Source organism: Drosophila sulfurigaster, chromosome 2R (genome assembly GCF_023558435.1).
Source record: "Drosophila sulfurigaster albostrigata strain 15112-1811.04 chromosome 2R, ASM2355843v2, whole genome shotgun sequence".
Classification (NCBI taxonomy): domain Eukaryota; kingdom Metazoa; phylum Arthropoda; class Insecta; order Diptera; family Drosophilidae; genus Drosophila; species Drosophila sulfurigaster.
In genome coordinates, this window is record NC_084882.1 from 23131901 (window position 1) to 23153598 (window position 21698).

Consider the following 21698-nt stretch of genomic DNA (forward strand, 5'->3'; position numbering starts at 1 on the left):
GTTGCCAATCCGTGGAGCGTCGAAAATGTTGTTTTAATTTTTAATGAGCGTCGCTCGCGGAAGTCATACATCATTAGTAGCAAATCCGGCAACTTCAATTTCAATTTTAATATGCGTACAAGGGCCTCGACGCACAGAACACGAGAGCCAAGCATGGCTTGGCATATTGCAATAGCACGTGCTTGCTGCCACAGCTATTTACAGGCAACCGAACAGCGAACAACGAACAACACCAACAACACACACACACACACACACAGCGCACACACAGACAACACGAACATAAATTGAAAAGGAATCACAATTAATGAGTTCGATGAATGCGCCATCGAGTGTGTGTGTTGCTGGCTGCCTGTTGAAAGCGTCTCTCTACGTTCCCCTCCCCCCGCATTTCGCTCCCCTTTTGGCTTGCCCTTCCTGTTCCTTACCCATTACCATTTCCATGCGCTTTCCTGTTCTCATATCGAGTGCCTAGCATATGATTGCAAATGCCGCACATTAGCGGATATCAAGTGGGTGTTACTGAGTATCTGTCGCCCATTTCGCCACCCTCCCCCCTTCCTCCCTTCCCACCACCTTTCTGTGTGTGGTTGTGTGGAGTTGATGTTGTATGCGCGAGTCCATGGCAAATTGAATTTCTAGCCTTTTAGATCTTTTGAAATGCCTTGTAATTGAGTCATTTGAATTCTGACTTTTCAATTTGCGTACACATGTATTCCGCGATGTGTGTATTTATGTGTGTGTGTGCGTTTGATTCAATCTTTTCATCGTAATTTAAGTGATTGCCTTGTCGCGTTTACCAATTAAGTTGCATCAGTCCCGATGATAAGATTATAACTCATGAGTGTGTATTCTTCAACTCATTTTTTTGTATTTTGTATTTCACAGAACCTTATGTGGTTGCCTGGAAACGTGGCATCGCCATCCTTACCGCCGGCTCCGTCAAGGTGACACCCGATCCGCGTGTGCGTCTGGTGAGCGGCTTCAATCTGCAGATACGTGACGCTGTGCCACAGGATGCCGGCGATTATATTTGCCAAATTGCCACTATGGAACCTCGCGAAATTACACATACCGTCGAGATACTGGGTAAGTACAGGGTTTTGACATCGTCTCAATAGGCAGCCTATTTTTTATATGCCCTCTTTTTGTTATGCAAAGTTTGAGGCATCGTCACACATAAGTCAGGGTTTGGAAGGAGAGGAGGAAGGATGGTGGCAAGAATGGGATTGGGAACGGATTTTTATTATGTGTAAATTTATGCGGCTTTCACAAATCACTTGGGTCCATTGTCGGAGTGGGCGCACATCATTTGGACACCTCCACATCGAGTGTGTGTGTGTGTGTGTATGTGTGTGGCTCAAATTAACATATCCTTAGATCCTTGGCGTATTATGCGCTCGGGCCACTCAAATATGCAAAGTAGATGCGCTGCAATTTGGCGGCTTTATGACCACAGATTCAATAGGGTGAATTTTCCAACGACCAACGGAAAAATCAAAACTAATCTGCCATTTTAGCTCCTTCCCCCGTCCCCACAAGTTTCCTTCGTGCCACGCTGCATTTGCGGCAGATACTCCAGTTTTCAAGCGGTCGCTCGGTCTGTCGGTCGGTCGGATGCAAATTGCCCCTTCCTCTCGATTGCCTCTCGGGTCCTTAACTACTTCCTGTCGACAACGCATTGTGCCTAACAAGCGTGCGTTTCGCTCGGTTCCCAGTTGTTAGCTCCCTCTCCTACTCTCTCTCTCTTTCTTTAGTCAGCTTTTGCTTTTGGCTCTCTCCTGGCTGGCTTCCTCTTGGCGTCTTCCCTTTTTGGCTTCCCCAGCTTGTCATCGCTTTTGGTGGTGCGTCTTCTAATCAGCAATGATGAATAATTTGCATATATTTCCCCCAATTACAATGTTGCCTTTTTATTTGCATACACTTGGCTAGCGGGCCTCTGTGCATGCGCTTCTCCCCCCTCTCTCTGGCTCACGTTCTCCTCTGCATTTGCTAACACTTTTACTGACTTTTCCAGCAGCATAGTGTCTGTGTCGGTGTGTGTGTGGGCCGAATGCAAATTGCGATACAATTCCCAAAATCTCCAAAGTGAAGTCGACTCATCTCTCATCGCTGGGCTTGTTGCCCTCGGTGTGTGTGTGTGTGCTCGGAATGGAGTGAGCAATGATTGAAAAATAGTTTAGGTCATGTCCTTTAAGATGTCCTTACGCACGCGTACATTTTTTAAAGCATTACGCGCGTTTGTTAGCCTATAAAAATTGCGTATTTATTTGCAGCAGTCATGGCAGCAACACAATCAAAAAAAAAGAATAAAATCGTCGAATACAACTTTTTTCATTTGTCATTGAAACTTGGTCCTGCACCAGGACAGTGGCAGGAGTCTGGTTCTGATCCTGATGCGGCGTCGCCACAAACAAACATTAAACAAAGACTGGTCTGGCAAAGCCAAGAGGAGAGAGAGAACAGAACAGAACAGAGAAGAGCAGGCACAACAAAAAAACTGAAATGGGAGAAAAAAGTCGATTATTGAAAAGTTTTGTTTATTTTATGTGTTTATTATGCGCTCCGTTTGCCAAATAATGATCATGGCCAGAAATATTTCGTTTATTGAACTTTAGCAGCGCACGTAAATTGTTGCCCCGCCGCCCCAAAAAAATAAGAATGGCAGCAACGCAAAAAAAATACATCCAAACTCAACACCAACTCCAAGCGGGTCTCGGGGTCCGATTCCGCATTGTTGTCAAAGGAGAAACAAGCAAAATAATGCGCTGTCGAAGTTTTTATAGGCTCAACAGCAGACACCCAGCATCGGCAACCTTCTGATGCCTTCTATATGGCACCCCCAATCCAAGCTATCACCATACACACACACACACACACTCACTGAAAGAGGGAGAGAGTCTGGCAAAAGGAGCTGAGCTGAGAAGTCAACTCCTGCCCCTTCGGCAGCGTTCGTCCATTTGGTTCGACATGCTCGAATATAAATTTCATAAAGTTTGCTGTGCTCTGGCATTTTGGCTCGCCAGCTTTTACGAGCGTAAATTACTTTCAGTTTGGGCCACACTAAAGATGAAAAAATAATGTGCGCTTGCCAAACTTTTGCACTTGCCTCGGCAGCGGCGCACTTACAAAGACATTAGCCCAACGTTCCGGCCAAGTGGAGCAGCATTTCGGCATCCCCGCTTCCCATTCTGTGCTCCTGCTCCGTTCCCATCTCCTGTTCCAGTTGGGAAACAACGCCTCCAGCGAGCAACCAAAACTTTGTCCAGTTGACAAATCTTTTAATGCTCATCTCCCAATCTTCACTCTGCTCTGGCTGGCACATATTTATTTACTCGGTCAACATCATTTGATGCAGGCATGTTGCATGCCACATGCCACTCTCGTTCTCTCTGTTTAAACAATGAACTTGCGCCCTTGGCTAATCCGTTGACTGTCCGCCTATCCGGGAGTCGGAGCTATTGTTCCATTTTATTGACCAATTTGTGGATAATGGTCAAAACTCTTTGCTGCATATCCTGACTGCAGGACTTGCTGCAGGATGTGTGCTCATGGCTTTAAAACTGGCAACATTTTTGCTGCTGCTGCTGTTGTTTGTTTTCTGATTGTTTGCGTATTTAAAGCGCATTCACTTGTGGATGTTATTGCGTTTAATAAACCAATTTGGCATTGACATCTGCCAACCAAAAACATCCATTAGCCAACGCTTCCCTTCTACGCCCTCACAACACGCTGCGGTTAACCGGAATCAGACCGCAAAACATTAAGTTACGTAGCCGCCGTGTGGGCAGCCATTGTGGTCATTTCGTCATTTTTATTGTCAGTGACTAGCGCATGTCGATGATAACAACGACAGCAACGGTAATGATTAAAGCACTCAACACGGGCATTAACCTGTCGCACAATGGAGCTTAATAAGCTGGGAATCATCAATTCATAGCCATTCTCATTCTACTCGAGTTGCAGAAATATTAGTGCGAAACCTTAACATATGTATTCAATTGGAAACCATAATTATTATGCTAGCTGCCTGGCTGAATAGAAAGCCACACAAAATTGTAAATTATATGGCCAATATGCCAGAAACAATTGCAGGCAACTGCAGCTGCAGCGATGTATGAATGGAGAGAGGAGAGAAAGAGAGAAAGGATAGGATCTGGTAGGCAGTCGAGTAGCATTTAATTATGTGCAGCAGCATAACAATAGTTGGCACACAAACAATAACAACAATGAAGTGAGCGAGTGAGAGAGAGAGAGTTGAGAATTGTGGGGCACAATCTCGTGTATGCCACAATACTCGTATGCAATAAACAAATGTGGAGCCAAAACAAGCTGGAAGGCTGGCAGGCTGGCAGACTTGAAAGTGGGCCAGACATGTAGCCGGGTGTTAGGTGAGGCCACTTTCTTCGGATATTTGAGACAAATTACCAACACACAAGGCAAGGCAAATTGCAAGGATACGCTTGGATATGTGCGTCTGAGCTCGGACCAGGATACTTGGCCAAGTGAACCGACAATTAAACGCAAGAAAATTCCAAGCACTTGCAAAGCCGTTTAAGTTTTCGCACTAAAACTTTACCCAACTAACTATGTATTTAAATTACTTACCAGACACAGTCCCCTCGCATCGCCTCTCTCTGACTGCCCCTCGCTAAGTAAAGTTATGTGTTCGCCTCGGTCCAAGTCCAGTTTGAAGTACGTAACTTTAAAAGCCGCAAACCAAACTCTGAAGTTTCATCCATAGCCACATTGCGAAATAAGGCATAAAATCAATATGTACAATATGTCAGTGTGTTTGTACGTATGTATGAGTGTATGTACATATATATATATCGGAGAGTATATACATGACATAAGCAGCCAACAGAGTTGGGGTGCATGTAAATGCCCGCAAGTTGCATCAAAAGTTGCTGCTGCTTCTGCGGATATTGTGGCAACTGCGGCATCGTTTGCCTTGAAAGAGCTCGCTTATTAAAATTGCTGAGTGCTGGCCGCAGCCATCCCTTCCCCCTACTCCCCTCCTCATCTTGCTCATTCATCATTCATTTGCCAGCATCGGCCATCCAGCCGAGATCAGATCAAGCATCTATTGGCGTCGCATTAGTCGTCATCTGCATGACATTACATGCCGCAATCCACGTATTACATGCCACCCAAGCAGCAAAGTCAAAATCAACTGCTCTCAATATACTCGTAAGTCGTCGTCAACTGCCGCACACACACACACATACTGTTATGACCAAGGATTCGAGCATTTATTGAATTCAATATGCGACTGAATCCCCATCATTCCTCTGCTTCACTTTTCTCTTTTCTCTGTCTGCTGTGGGGCATAAAGTCCCACCAAAGCGTGAAATTATTGAAAATATTTCGGCAGAGAGTCCCCTAACTGCTGAAGCACATTCGCACACGTTGAGAGTGAGTCCTTTGGCAGGTCCTGGGCATGCGAGCAAATAGACAACTTCATTGTATGAGTTCTCACAGACTGCGATGTCTTTTTGGTTTAGTTTTGGCTGCGAGCCACACAGTCCCATGATTTATTATAGTCGAATGCAGATTTTGCAACCATATCATTCCATTCCTAGTTCAATACATATACATATATATGTGTATGTAAATGCTCACACATTGATATAGATAAGGATGCATATTTATTTATGTGTATATGTATATTTGTTATTCGCTCGTGTTGTGTTGTTTGTGCTCCCTCAATGATCAATTGTAATTTTCTTTCAAATGCAAATACGCTTCATCGCTACATCGTTTCGTTCTTGTCTCTTTCTCTCCGCTTTCCTTTGAATTCCTATTTGTTTTGGACAGAGTAGTGGCATTCACTCTCGTACCCATAAACTAATATATATATTCGAATATTATATTGTAAATCGAATGTGTATCAATAAAGCGCCCTTTGACATGCAGGTAAATGATTTTTATTTGGATTGCTCTTTGTTGAATTTGCCATAGATTTGTTCAAACTAATTCATTCGGTAGATCAAATACTCTTATTTAGAAATACTTTGCGCTGAGATTTTCAAGTATTCACACATTGCCAAAATTTAAATTTAAACCTTAAAAAAGATACTCTATTGTCACATACTTTCTCTCGAAATGAACATTCCCGCTTTTTGAGCACTGCCCTAATAGATGAGGGTAAACAAATCTATAAAGCTCAAAAATAAATAACATGAAATGCAAAAGCCGCATAACCTTGTCCCTTTGGGTGAGATCAGAGACGCTTAGCTTGGTGAGTTGTGGGCGTGACCATTGCAATTGTCCTTGATGCCCGACGACGCAGAGCAGACATAGTCGTAATTTCTTCTTTTTTTTTCGTCGTTGGTTGGTAAACAGCTGTAAAATAATTCAGCCGCAAATATAAATAAATTGGAGGGGCGAATTAAATAAAATTGCCCAATGCTGGTGGACAAGGCAAATTGGCAGATGCGTCGCTCCCAGCAGCGACAGTCTCCAGCTGAAGCTTCATCCTCGTCTCTCACTCTCACATCCTTCGCTCATCGTCATCGCTGTGGGAGTGAGCCTACTTCCTGCTTTTCTCCTCCACACGCGTAAATGCCATTTTGCACTCATTCAATTTGCATTTGTGCGCATATTTATTCAAATTGTTTGCTGTCCATGGTCCTTGATCCTTGGCCAGAAACTCGCCTGGACTTTGCATACATTTTGTACTCTATTTTGTATACGTTTTGGTGGACGCGACTCTGGGCAGTCATTGTTTTTGGAATAGCGAGACTAGTGGCCATTTCTAATGTGTTTTTCGTTTTTTGTTCTGTCTTTTTGTTTTGTGTTTATTTGCTTGCGTCCTTTTTGCAGTGCCACCAAGGATTCATCACATTAGCACCGGCGGACATTTGCAAGTCAAAAAAGGTTCATCAGTGCGCATTGAGTGCTCGGCCTCTGGTAATCCAACGCCAAATGTGACTTGGAGCCGCAAAAATAATATTTTGCCCAATGGTAAGATTTTGCATAAATAGGCAGAGAAGCCAGTAAACGAAACATAACAAAACAAAAGGATCCAACCAGTCAACTGACCAACTGCTGTACAACTGTTCAGCTGTTCAGCTCTTCAACTGTTCGGTTGTTCAGCTGTTTAACTGTCCAGTTGAAGCAGTCAACTGGCCAACAGGCGACGCAAATTAAAAGCATAAAGAATAACAAAAAGATGCCAACGACGGACGACCAGCAGCAGCAAAAGAAAATAAATGAATATAAAAAAAAATATATATACATGAGAAAAAACTTCAACAATTTCCATAAAAATGAAAAGTCAAAGAAATTATTTTGAGCGCCATGCCCAACGCCCAGGCGCCTCTCCTTTATTATTAAATACAATGCGCACTGGAGCAGCAATCCTGACCCTGCTGCTGTTGTCGACGTCCTCATCCTCATCCTCTGTGCTCGTCTGCTGGCTCTGTTTGAATTGTTTGCATGAGCAGTTGGTTGGTTGGATGGTTCGTTGGCTGGTTGAATTCTTGTAATTGCCTCTGTCATTTCTTCGATGGCCGCTTTTATTGACCTGCCCTGTCGTTGTGCTCATTTTGCTGTGTTGCAGGAGAAGAGAAGCTGCACTCGCACGTCCTGTCCATCGAGAATGTGGATCGTCATAAGGGCGGCGTCTACATATGCACCGCCAACAATGGTGTCGGCCAGCCCGCATCCAGTCAAGTCGTCCTGCACGTCTTATGTAAGTATTGAGCCAACCCGACATGTGCATATAATTCTCCCCAGAGCGTGTGTTCGAGTGTGTGTGTAAATGCCAAAGTTCAGTGTCTGCAAGCGAAACAAATTAATTTTAAGCCAATTGGCAGCACCAATTGGTAGACACTTCAATTTATTTGAAAACTGATTTTAATGGTTATTGGCTTGAATGCAACACACAAGGCGAATAGACGTGAGCTTGGCATTTACAACACACATACACACCGAGAAAACCACAATTGAGTGACTTACAATTATGGAAGTGATTGTTCGACATTTATTTAAAATTTATATGCAATTTCGATGAAAGTCTTCGACTCGACTCGAATCAAAGGGGTGTGAGCAGTTGCCTCCTGCCAACACAGCTAATTATATGGAAACAGTCCGCGCTGTTCGCACTCCCTTTGGCGATTGCTCTTTTTCTGTGCTTTCTGTTTGTGCTTTGCCATGTTGTTTACTAATTTCTTTAATATTCCCATTCCAACCTCAAACAGACCCACCAGAAATCTCCGTGGAGCGTCCCGTTGTCTTCTCCGGCGAGGGACATGAGGCGATGCTCGTCTGCATCGTGCACGGCGAAACACAGCCTGAGGTATGTTTTAATTAAATTTCGTGCATAAATTTTCATTTACGCTCGCTGGACTTCTCTCACTTGGACATAAAACAGCTGAATGAACATACCCATTAATATACTCTCTGACACACACACATACACCGATACAAATACTTATTTACAGCAGTGTATTCAGTTTAACAATCGAATCAATTTTCACAAATTGTGATCTACTACTTGCATTAATTCTTTGGGGGGTTTACTGTACTTATTTGGCAATCATTTTGGGATATGCACAAAGTTGATTTCACAGCTGGAGTGTGTATCTTAAGAGCAAAGAGCTTTCAGTGCTATCTTTCAGCTGCCAACACATTAATTAAAAGTCTGCAAAGACAAATTGAAAAGCTGGACAAAGCATAATTTTAATCAAACATAAAACGAATGCCACACAATGGGACTGATAAAACAGTAGTTTCTTCTTTAAAAGAGTCACTTGCCGAATATGGAATACACTAAAAAATAAATAGAAGTTAACGCACAGAAATTGTTATCAATATACTATATATATTATATATACATACATACAAGTATATTCATGTAAGTTGGAGGCAATCTACATAAGAGTAACGAAATTAATATGGATTTCTAAATTTGTTTTTAAAGCCAACTATTAAGTCATTCCAATAGAGAGCATAAATTATATACAATCAATCTCAAATGCTAACGAATGCTGTGAGAAGATATATAGAAAATCGAAATATTGCATTTTGAATACAAAAGAATATGGAAATTAATATAGAACGATAAATTTATATTTTTATATTATCACAAACAAGTGATGATAACCTAAAATGGTATTCACATTTCTAACTTAATAGTACTCTTATTCAGAAAGTTTACTATTTATTATGTTTAAAATGCAAGCTACATATATCTTCTTTTAGGTTCTATAAAACTTCATTGCCAAATCTAAATGCTCTCAAAAAGCATAAAAAATAGAGGGAAGAAATGGGCATACTCACACACATATTACGCTGGTTTCTTTTTCTTATAGAGTAGTATTTATTTTTATGCTGTGCGCCTTTGTCGACATTTAAATTAATACGCTTGGCTATAATTCAAAGTAAAATTGCGGAAGTTGCCAAAGCGGAAGTGTGAAGCGGCGAGCAGCCAAAGAGGAAAAATACCAGCAAGAGAGAGAGAGAGCGAAAGAGAGTTGAAAAAAATATTAAACACACACACACACACACACACACACATTCGCATACGAAATGAGAGAGAAAAAGAAAGGGAGTGAATGAAGAGACCAACACAAAGTTAGTGCACCAAATAATGACTGGCAACCGCAAATGTCAATGCTTAAAATTATACAGCGTTGCTTCAGCTCGCTTAGGTTGGTCTGGGAGGGGGGAGAGTGGGAAGGGGTTTTTGGTCAGACTCTGGAGTGGAGACTGAAAGAAAGAGAGACGTTGGACCGCCCGCCAGTAGCACGAATTATTTGGGGCGTTGCATTACGTTTTTATGCTATTTAATTTTTCACATTTTTTGCTGGCACTGTATATTTTTGGTTTTTTGTTTTTTTTGTTTGTTGAGTTCGTTTTGCGACCGCAAAGCGTTGACTGCTTTTCCAGGAAAAGCCCCAACTACTTATTTATTTGCCAACTGGCCACCGCTTGCCATTACTGTTTCACTTACTGTGGCTCTTGTTGCTGTAACTGTTACTGTTGCAGCTGCAGCTCTTTGTTTGTCCTGTTGGACATACATTTCATTACACGACGAGTCGAATGGCTTGCGACTTGCTTTGCATTGTGCTTGACAGAAACGGGGCGTGGCAAATGGCAGTCTGAGTGCTAGGCATGGCATTTGTAGTCTTTGAGAATGGCATTTCCTCATGCAATTTATACTGACCTCCCTTTTCCACCCTTCTTTGCTCCTTGTCATTTGCCATTTTATGACTCTAGTTAAATGTATACAATTTAACGCTTCGCTTTCATTCGTCTCGGCTGTTGCTGTTGCCACACAACCGTGACACGCTAACGAGCCTGCAACTTGCAAAACGAACTAACCTCTCAGTGTGTATCTGCAAATATTGTTTTATATATTCGGGAATCAAGTGATTCAGTTTTAAAAGTTTTGCTTTGCGGCCCAGTTTTCAAAACATTACTTTGCAGTGAAAGATTTGGGATATTCTACTTAGATAGCAAAATGTATGCTTTTATTTAATGCTGCCAACCATTTAAATTTGGGCCAACAAAGCTGATAAGTTTGTGTTAATGGATGGATAAAGTGTTTTCACAGTTCATGAATATTGATGGGAGAATATAGTTCTTTGTACTATATTAATTGCAATGCCTAATACTACCTTTAAGTAGTTAAATTTATACAACTCTCTAGTCTATTAATGAATTGCAATTCCATTGCTATTGATTAGAAATTTGTGGCAGTTGCATGTCATGATTGGTGTTGCAATGCTGCATGGCGCATTTTTAATTACTGCGCTTTGACAATGGAGACCGCAATAATAAGTAAATGCGGCAAAGTTACCCAGAGAGAGAGAGAGAGTTCCCTCACATGATACGCCTGTGGAGTTCTGTGAATTATTGAGCACGCTTTGAAAGGACAAAACACATTGACACACACAGGTGGAAGGGAGTGTGTAAAGTGACATTCACGTGCACTTACATGAGTGCATACATATTTGCATATTAATTAGGAATTGCGGCAGAAGTCTGGCATATATTCATAATCCATTGAATTGTTGATTTGTTGCATAATGAATAGCATAAACAAGCACTAAGCTGTCTGCTATGTCCCCCCCATGTGGCATGGCTTTACGTGGCAGGCCATCAACGGCAGGCGCTGCTGCTGCATCGCCAACTGCAACGGCAACGGCAACGGCAACGGCTGCAACATTGTCATTAGAGCAATTGTCATTAACATGAGCGACAGCAATGAGACAACATCATTATCAACGTCATCGAGTGTGGCCATTGTCAGCGATATTCTTGTTGTTGTCGGCGTCATCAATGTCATCGATGTTGATGTCAGACGCATTAAACATGCAGCAGCATTTGACAGAGTTATCAACAGCTAACAACATTAATGGGTGTTTGCCTGGACAGTAACAGCAGCAACATCGGCAGCAGCAGCAGCAGCAACAACGGGGGGACTTGCCCCACTTAATGCGCTGTCATCGTTCGGTTGTCATTGCTTTTAATTATTTTGCAAATTAATTTCCAAATTGGTAATTTTCTTCACATTTGCACAAAAACTCAAACAAACTGCAAATCCGAGCATCATACTGCCGTAATGAGTTTTTATGCAGCAGCTGCTGCTGCTGCTGCTGCTCTTGTAATTGACTAAAAGTTGGCCTATTTTGCAATTGAGCGCCGCAGGAGTTTATTGTCATTTAGAGTTTGGAGTATCGATAGGCTTGTCACTCAATTACCGAGAGAGATTTATGCATTTTGCTCAAAATCTATTTAATGTGCTGATTTGCCAAGAATTGTTATTAATGAGATACAAGCAGCAACTGCAAATATTGATAAATTGCTGAGCAGATGTTAAGCTTTGCTTTAAGTGTCTAAGAAAATCATTAAATTATTGCATACATATAACCATTTAACATCCCTGCAAATTTATAAATTGTTAAATAAAAATGTTATATGCAAATTATTGGCATTGTAGAAAACCAGAAGTTCGTTCCACAAGAACTTTATTAAATGTACTTTTATTTATTAATATCGAAACCTCCATTCGCTCGTATTCTGTTGACATTTCCGCAATAATTATTATTATTTTCATCAACAGATAATTATGTTGACGTTTTTTGTAATGATGTTAACGGCAATGAAGTGGAGCCCTTAAAATTAAATGAAGCGAATACTCTCCACTCGCTGCTGTTTGGCTTTTAATTAGAGCTCCACCACTTTTGCCCTCGTGTGTTGTGTGTTGAAGAGCTTGTGCAATGATTATTGTTTGGATTATGCGGAAATTGACAGGCGGATTGAATGATTGCTGTTGAATTGTAAACTGCTGACGTGCAATTAATTACGACAAATTATTTATTGTTCAATTTCTGTAAGAGTTTTCCACGCTCAATGGGGAAATACATGATGGCGAGGAGGATGAGAAGGCGAAGTCGGTCGTCACATCAAACCACCTGCCAGCAACTTAAGTCAATCGCTAGCCATTAGTGGCGACACTAGCGCCACCCACATGCCACACGCACCGCACGCGCAGACAACACACGCAATTTGCCCCTTCATATGTATGTATGTGCGTGTTGCCCGCATACGCTGCGTATGCGTAATTATTTGCTTTTTGGCCCAACAGGCTTCGCTGTGAATGCTTTGGCTAGAAGGTTTTGGTTACTTCGAACAAAAGGGAGCTCGAGCTCTCTCGACACGCAGCTGCCGCTGCCGTTGCCGCACACCTAACAACACGTTTCCGTTAACAATTTCCGCCAATACCAGCGTCAAGTGGGGATTGCATCATTGAGTGCCGCCAGTCAAAGGAAGAGAAAAAGGGGAAGCCCAACAGAAAAAGAAAAGAGAATAGACGAGAAGAAATTCACGCAAATTTTATTCTTCTCTTTTCGCTGATTAGTGTTGATTGGCATTTTTCGCTTTGCTGCTCATCAATGCTAATTTTTTTTCACTTACTTCTTTTTTCTTATATTTTTTTTCTATTGGTTTACCCACTTCACTTCGCCACGCACCTCAGCTTGACTGCAAAAGTTGGCCAAGTTGTTGCTTTGCTTGGCCGTAGCGCAAGTGCAAAAGATTGATTGACGCAACATTTGCGTAGATGTTGATATTGATGAAGTGCGCCAAGCGTTTGGCCAATCAATCGGCTGTCTAAGAGCGCCCCCTGCCACAACCGACAGCAATCAATGAGCACAACATTTAATAAACCAAAGTAATTAATGCGCTTAACAGACTTGCGGCATAACAGAGAAGAAGAGAAAGACACACACACTCGGATACAGATAGAAATATGAAATACAATAATTTTCTTCTTTTTTTTTGGGCATTTTTCTGCCATGTCAACACTTACGCCTCGTTACGCACGGCTGAGCGAATCATCATGGGGCTGAGGGTTACAGATCCTTGCTACTGCTCCTGCTGCTGATGATGTTGGCCATGCTGATGAGCATAGCTTAAATGTGTGTGAAGAGAAGCGGGAGAAGCGTAAAATCAACAACAGGCAACAGCAACAGCAAAAGCAACACCATCGAACAACACAGCCTAACAAAAGGCATGGAAAAAGCAAACATCAACATTTTGCACAAATAATAACAAACATTTATGGCATAACAGCATAACTCTAACTACACACACGTTCTCCCAACAATATCTATATAAGCACTGTATATGTGTGTGTGTCTGATATTTATGACAACACATGTGTGCACTGTTGACAGCCATTTTAATGGAATAAGCGCCATAGCCAGGGCAGAGCAAAAGCAACATCGCTCTCAGCCCTGAGCTCTGAGCTGAGCGGTCAAAATGACACCACGAGATGTGTGTTTGCCTTTGCCTTCGCATCCATTTCTAGTCATATCAAAACTAATCTGCGGCACAACTCCAACTGTCATCTTATCATTTACTACAATAATAACAAGTAGACTTATTTTATTCTGTATATTTTTATTCGTGCTTTAAATTTGTTGTCCAACAAAATTTCCATACACTCAACTAGAGTACTTTAAGCCCACTGTGGAGAAAATACTCTGCACGTTTAGAGTCGTATATTTACTTTGTTCTTAGTTATTCTTTGCCATGCCGTATTGTATTTTCTTGTTAAAGTTGTTATTGTCGGATGGATTTTTGTTATGTGAGTCATGCGTGGAGCACCTGCTGCTACCCGTTCCGTTTTCTGTGTTAATTCGTGCGTTGCTGTCCCGCCGGTATATCTCCCCGCCTGACTGGCTGCCTCCTGACTGTCTCGCTGTCTGATTGTCTGCCTGTCTGAATCCTGTCAAAGCCGCCGTAACAGCGCACACATGCAGGCAACCGGCAAAACCGGCAACCGGCTGTTGGTTGTTGGATTCGTTGCTGGCAGTCGGCAACCAGCAAGCAGCTGAGTTGGTACATTTTTTTTCGGTTCTTTTTCTGTTAGAGCCTAGAGCACGACTCGTTGGCAAAACACGCACACACGCCTGTCAGCCTAGCACCGCAATACTAGTTAGTCTCTGGGTCCTGGGATGCGACCCAGAGATCTGGGTGCTGGGTTCTGGGTTTTTGGGGGCCTCTGTTTACAGAGGATATGAGCACACTTGACATGCGAAACAAGCTGTTGAAATATTCCTGCAGTTGTCAAAAATATTCCAACCAAAGAATGCGGTAAATGAAGGCCGAGAGAACAAGAGAAGGAGAGGAGAAATTTAATTTGAACGCGTAGAAAATCAATGTTCAAGTGAAGCTCGAGTGGTGGCAATGCGATCTATCCAAAAGCATTTGCCGTAAATCACTTCGAACAAGTTTCTCACACCTCACACCACAACGCCACAACACTCACACACACACACACACACACACACACACACACAGAACGCACACAACCAAGTGGAGACACGCCAATTTTGCAGTTACTCAGAGTCAGACTAACACTCAATGAGTTTGAAGTTGAAAGTTTTTGAAGTTGGTTCGAGGTTCGTGTTCGTGTTCGCTACGATTGACCAAGTTTTCAATTATTTACAGGTAATTTGGTTCAAAGATACCATGCAATTGGACACCACCGAGCGCCACATCATGGAGAATCGCGGCTCACGTCACACGCTGATTATACGCAAAGTGCATCCGCAGGACTTTGGCAACTACTCCTGCGTGGCTGAGAATCAACTTGGCAAGTCACGCAAAACTTTACAGCTCAGCGGAAAACCGAATGTTGCCGTTTTTAATTCACCAGCAATCAGTCAATACAAGGACAGGTAAGCTCACACACACTCGCAGTCGCACACGTCTTCCACGTTCCACTCGCTGCTCAATTGGCAGCCGTATCAAGTGGCAGACAGACCAACCTGAACTGAACTGAACTGAGCTGAGCTCAGCTCAGAGACCAAGACCAGACACGTGCCCACGTACCATACACTGATGGCCATGTTAGACAATTTGTAGAGTGCTTGACCTCAGTTAAGTTGAATTTACTCCAGTTCAATAGAGTTGGATTCGCTCGCTCGCTCCGCTTTTTACGGGCGTCTAATTAGCGCGAAACAGTTCTCAGATTTGCCACCCTCTACGGTTTTACGGGTATTTACACGTTGCGTATACGTAACGTAGCAGAGCATCAAATTCAAAAAACCTGAAAACCTGAAATAACAACTGTCAGTTTTTCGACAATGCGGCAGATAGAGAGGCGGCTTTATTAGATTAATTTCATTGAATGACAAACGGACAATGGGACAACAACGGGACAACATTGGGACAACCGTCTGTTGGGATAGCAAAGCAGCGCAGTGGGAGAGACAACTAGTCGCATACGTAACAAATAAAACTTTTAATTGGATTAGCTGTCATCAGACGCACACATGAACAGACGGACACACATGGCTGAGAGAACAGGCAGCCAACCGACAAACAAGCTCACATCTCACTGTCAAACACACACACTGACACACACACACAGTCGCATTGCTGAAGCAGAAGCAGACGACAGTGAGACATATGGAGAGAGACAGTGCGACAGAGAGACAGACAAACACTCGGATAGCTATAGAGCCGACAAATTGCCAGTGAGTGGCATTGGCACCTTTCAATAATTCAACTTGAATTAAGTTCAATAAACTAGATCACAAAAAATTAAAAAAAGAAAACTGAAAATGAAAATAAAATTACAAATTGGCATTGGAGAAAAGTGGAAAATTGAAAATGCTAGAAATAGTAGAGCACATCAAATACGAGTACGAAAAAGCTCGCATATGAAATTCCAATGTCATTTTACCAAATAATTCTATTTTCGGCAAGCCGCATTGCGCATACGCTCTGTATAACAAAGTTTACCAAACAAATATTACTAACTCGCTCTCTGATATTGCCAATCGGACTCTGAATGGCAATGCCAATGTCAATGGGGAATCTGAATCGGAATGGGGAATAGGAAAAGGGCGATGTCAACGCACCAGCAGCAGCAGCAACTACGCTGATTTCATTTTGTGATTTTGTGCCGGAAACTGCTGCCGGCAATTAAGCTGGCAATTGGTCCCCATCGAGCGCTACACCAATCGAGCTGGCGCCAGTCGCCAGCTCTTCAATTGTTCATAATCATTTTTATTGCTTACTTTACTTTGGATGATGCCACGAGCACGAGTATATGCGAAAACTTTTCTGATTGGCGTTTTATGTTTTTATTGAAGCCCAGGACTTCAGGTTATTAGTTCATATGGCCCAATAAGCATACAAAAAAAAAAAGAAAAGAACACAGAAAACATAGAGCGAAGCCACTGCTGGAAATGCCGAAACAAACTGCCATCTACTTATGTATTATATACACAAACAAAGTAATATCACAGCCAAAAAAGAAGAGGAAGGGCTGCTGCCATCGCCCCTCAATGTTCCTCCACGCTCCAATTCTATAAGTTGGCTTGTTTATGACTTCAACGACGCTCTCATGCTCCCCAGCTGCTCAGCTGATTAGCATTCAAATTGTGTGCCGAGTTTATCGCAAAGCAATGAACTAGCGCCTTTGTAATGTATTTGTGACTACGAGCAGGAGCGGGAGAAGGAAGCCAACAACAAGGACAACTAGGACAACCTCTTCGTTCTAATTAGTTGTTTACTTGAATAGTTTTTCGCCCCTCGCGAGCAGCGCTATAAATACTTCCAAATCTGCCTTTGTTGTTAATATTAATGCGATTGTTAATGAGCTTCAGAGTTGCCAGCTGGCAGCTGGCATCTTAAAGTCAAAAACGAAATTCATTCACCTTTAAAGGCGACCTGCTGGGCCAATGGCCCAAAAACTGCATTCTGTCGATATGAACGAGCATTAAGTATACGCTATGTGGGCGTGGCATGCAGTTAGTCTTTCGGTTGAATGAACGGAAGCATTGTATGATGTTGAACATTGCGAAGGGCAAACAAAGGGTCAATAACAAAAGCAACCAGCAACAACAAGGGCAACGTCGACAGCAGTCGAAACAGCAGCAGCAGAAACACGGAGAACAACGCATGGATTCAGCTTCAAATTCTGTATCTTAAACCGGCCATTGTCGTCAGCAACGTCAGCATTGATTATGTTGTTGTCGTCATGATGATTGTTGTTGCTGCTGCTGTTGCTGCTGTTCGCATTGCTTGCGTGCCAGATAGCTGGCTGGCTGACAGCCTGACTCGCTGACTAACTGAAACTCGACTGCAGCTCAGAGAGCTTTATATGAAATTTAACAATTACATATTGATTGAGTTCGCCTTAAAATAAATCTGGCGCCAACTGTTGCACGCAAACTTTCGCCACATGCTCACTCTTCATCTCTCTCTCTCTCTCTACGACTCTTCAACTCTATTTCAAACTACAACAGATACAACATCTCCTGGGCAGTGGACTCGCATACACCCATCGAAGAGTACAAGTTGTCCTTCCGCAAGCTGCCACAAGGACATGAGGTCGTTGACAATGCCATTGACTCGCAATCCTCGCTGTCGTCATCGTCATCATCATCATCGTCGTCGTCGCACTCATCCCAAATGTACGGCTCGGCCACCCACAATCATCGCATTGGCAGCAACTTGGGCAACTATGGTGGCTATGGCAATCTGATGCACTGGGGTCACAATGATTGGCGCGATGTTGTGCTCCCTGCTGTCCCCCTCTCACACCACTACACGCAAGGCATGAGCTACATGGTGCGCGGACTTGATCCCGATCAACAGTACGAGGCCACAGTGCAGTCCCGGTAAGTGTTGTCTTTAAACCGAACTAAACTGCAACTCAAATTCAAACACAAGAGTTGACAGCGAACCGCAGCGTTTGGTTAGTTCGACTCATTAGCTAGCAACATATTTGCATATTACTGCCGCACAATTAGTTGGCAAGCTGCATAATTAATGTCGATGGCTTAATGCTTACCAATTTTCCTCATTCACAGCAATCGCTATGGCTGGAGCGACTTGACCAACAGTTTTTTCTTCTCCACGTCATCAAATGGTGAGTTTTTCTTACACTTTGTAAACTTTTAAAGCGAAATCTCTTAATGAATATGGCATAAATATATACATACATATATATACGTGATAACTGAACTTAAGCCCGGCGCATGTCCCTTCCAAAATAAACGTAGTATCGTGTGTACGTGTAAATGGTATAAGCTGCTGCCGCCCTCTCTTTCCCACACACTCTCTCTCCCCCACACAATCAGCTTATGCATGCGCCTGGCGCTTATGCAACAATTTTATTCACCCCTCATTTTATTTTGAGTTTCTTTTTAGTGTCACAAATACATTGTTAGAGGGAAATCATTGAAATGTAATTTCATTTTACAATAATTATAGTTATATTTTTGATTAAATTGGTATTTTAATAGGGGCATCAATAAGCTGCTTCTCTCTTTAAATCAAACTCTGCAGCCTTTTTTTTGTTATTGTATTTTGTTCTGGCTGCATGCATAATAATTTGGTATTAAACGCTGCTCTTGCCTGATACTCGTAATCCAGAAAAATCACAGTGCAGCAGCAACGGCTCAGTCCGAAGCGCTTTACATGTCAGGGCCGAACCAAGCGCAAGAGCTGCACAAAAACTGCAAATTGTGCACTTTAAAGCAATGCAGCAAAATAATTCATATACATATATTAATAATATAAAAGGGCAACGATTTATAATGTCGAGTGTAAACTACTTTGCATACACACACACATACATATACTTCTGGCCTCATTAAGCAATTAAATGATAATTCTTGCTGCACATCAAGTATACGCACCATTTCGATTTCGCCCATAAATGGTTGACTAATTGCAGCGCTTCGAAATTTGACTTGGCTTAATAAGGTGGCAAAATCAAGTAAATAAACTCATACACACACAAGCGAACACTAATTGGATGCATACAGCAAGCAGCTATATAACATACATATGTACATAGAATAAACTCGCACATTTCTTAAGAGTCGTCATTGCGGCTATAAATAAACAAAGATGCGGGGCGTCGATTGGGTTTTCGCATTTGCCATTTGCAGGTAGCCGAGGCGGTAGCGGCAGGTGGATTGCATTTAAATGCGCAAACGAAAACCATTTATATGCAAAACTATTGTTGCATTGCATACTGAATGAATGCCGCATTGCCAGCAAATGCAGCAACCACACAGGCACCGTCGACCACCGTCGTGTAAAATATAGAGCGAAGGGAACGACAACCAGAGCGAACGCGAGAGCGCGCGCGGAAAAGCGTTTTTCCATGCAAATGACGCATATTTGCCAGCGCCCGTGCCTCTCTGTGTGACTGTGCCGAACGTTAGGGTTTTGCCACCATCGGAGCTCGCTGCTCGCGTTCCCTTTTTTGGCCAGCTGCATCTTTAGAGCCGTTGTGCGAAATGCATGCAAATGCAAACGCAGCGCCATTCAATGCCGTCGCTTGGCAAACAAACGAATAAATATGCATACGAGCCAAGAGAAATGCGCAATAAACACGCAGAGACAGAGAGCGAGAGCGAGTGAAAGCCACACAGACAGCCAGTCAGACTGTAAGGCAGGACAAAGCGAAACTGTAAAATTAAATCAAGTAAAACGTGCATACCACATACACAGACACACACAGAGAGAAGTAGCTGCAGCTGCAGTATCGATGTCACTCGTTGAAGACGTTTTGCCTTTGACAGGTGCACACACAATTTCGCTCTACACACAACTTCATTAAGGACTATTGTGCGGTGTGGCCCAACGGACGTGGCTTCTTCGTCGCATTCTTCTTTTTCCCCCCTCATCGCTGAGCCAAGTCATAAGTATGTCGTAGCAGCCAGTCGCTTGGCCAGGTTGCGGCAATTGCAGCGCGTTTCGTGGCAAGTCATTGCCGTGCATTGTGCTAATGGAAATTACTTCATTATATTTTCGAAACGTAAACAATTTACGCAATTAGCGACATGGTATGTTAGAGCAAAGGGGTAGCAAAGCATGGGAATGAAATGCAACAGCAGCGACAGCAGCGACAACGACAACGACAGCAATACAGCCAGGCTGGCTGGCTGGCTGGCAATCGTGCCAAGCGCCAACTAATGAGCCTAGAGTGTCATAACTACAGCAACCACAGCAACAACAACAGCAGCAGTAGCAACAACAACAATGGCAATAACAGCGGTTATAGCCACAATGTCAACAATAATGCCAGCCATTGCCATACACGACAGCAACAACACACTAAAGGACAACAAGCACACTCGACCAGACTGTAGCAAGCACTTGGACACAACACATGCAGCACACTCATACTGTCACACACACATACACACACGCTGACACACACTCATATTAGCAGTTCATTTACCTAGGCGACGTGAGCTGCAAGTAGAGCAAGTTGGACAACAGAAGCTTCTGCCGCTTCTGTTGCTGCTTCTGTTTGTGGCAAGTTTGCTGGTCACATGCCACTAAAAGAAAACTCCAATTGAGTGTCGTTGCAGACACACAAAAAAAATAAAGGAAAAAAAAAATATCACATAATAGCAACAGTTCTCATATGTGTCCTTGAATACACACATACACTCACACACACATTTACATACTACAGTGTCGTTGAATTCGTGCAATTGCAAATTACATTTTCGTAAGCCAAAATAAAGTTTGCGGTGCGCCGAGTCAGCATTTTGGCCAAAGCCAATTGGCAAGCAACAAGTATAACGCTTAAAACAAATGCCAATTTTAATAAGAATTTCGATAAAATCTTGGAAGAAATTTCCTGCATTTTTTTTTAGTTTCGTAAAATTGGAAATTTAACTAAAATTATTTGCATCAACATCGTTTTAAATATGCAAATGTATAATATAAAATTCGGAAATACTATTTTCTATATTCTAAAATATGTAAATTCCAATCATCAAACACTTTAAATGCATATATATTTGAAAATCAAAATTTAAACATCCAAATTGTACCTTAAATACTTCATACACGAGCAAAGCCGCTCAGAGCTTTACAGTTTATTGATTCACTTTTCTTGACAGAAAAAAATTGATGGAAAATTCACAATTTTTATAACCAATTACATCATATGGCACATCGCATGTGTATAACAGATCCCCCCAGAGACAGAGACAGAAGGAGAGACAGAGACAGAGACATATCCACATCGATTTGCTGCTGGATATGCGTTGCCAGCATTTAGATCGTCCTTAAAGGGCATTTAATTTTTATGGCACTTTTTTAATGTACTCACTGTGCGCTATTTTTATAGCCATGTCTCTTTCCACTCTTTTTGTTTTGCAATGCGATGCGTGAGTGAGCGAGAAAGCGAC

General features: G+C 42.4%; 1 protein-coding gene across 5 annotated transcripts in view; it reads left to right on the forward strand.

Moving 5' to 3' along the window:
• Positions 1-21698, forward strand: part of LOC133838395 (lachesin) — a 128647-nt gene that overhangs the window by 99962 nt on the left and 6987 nt on the right. For 2 of the 5 annotated variants that reach the window (XM_062269472.1, XM_062269473.1), the window contains exons 5-11: positions 889-1089; positions 6829-6969; positions 7568-7699; positions 8208-8305; positions 14971-15200; positions 17781-18155; positions 18348-18406. In XM_062269472.1, coding sequence (XP_062125456.1) covers positions 889-1089; positions 6829-6969; positions 7568-7699; positions 8208-8305; positions 14971-15200; positions 17781-18155; positions 18348-18406 — 1236 coding nt within the window. Of the gene's footprint in view, positions 1-888; positions 1090-6828; positions 6970-7567; positions 7700-8207; positions 8306-8380; positions 8423-13929; positions 14911-14970; positions 15201-17780; positions 18156-18347; positions 18407-18687; positions 18723-21698 lie in introns of those variants that run through there. The other 3 variants (XM_062269474.1, XM_062269475.1, XM_062269476.1) reach the window with 3 other exon arrangements.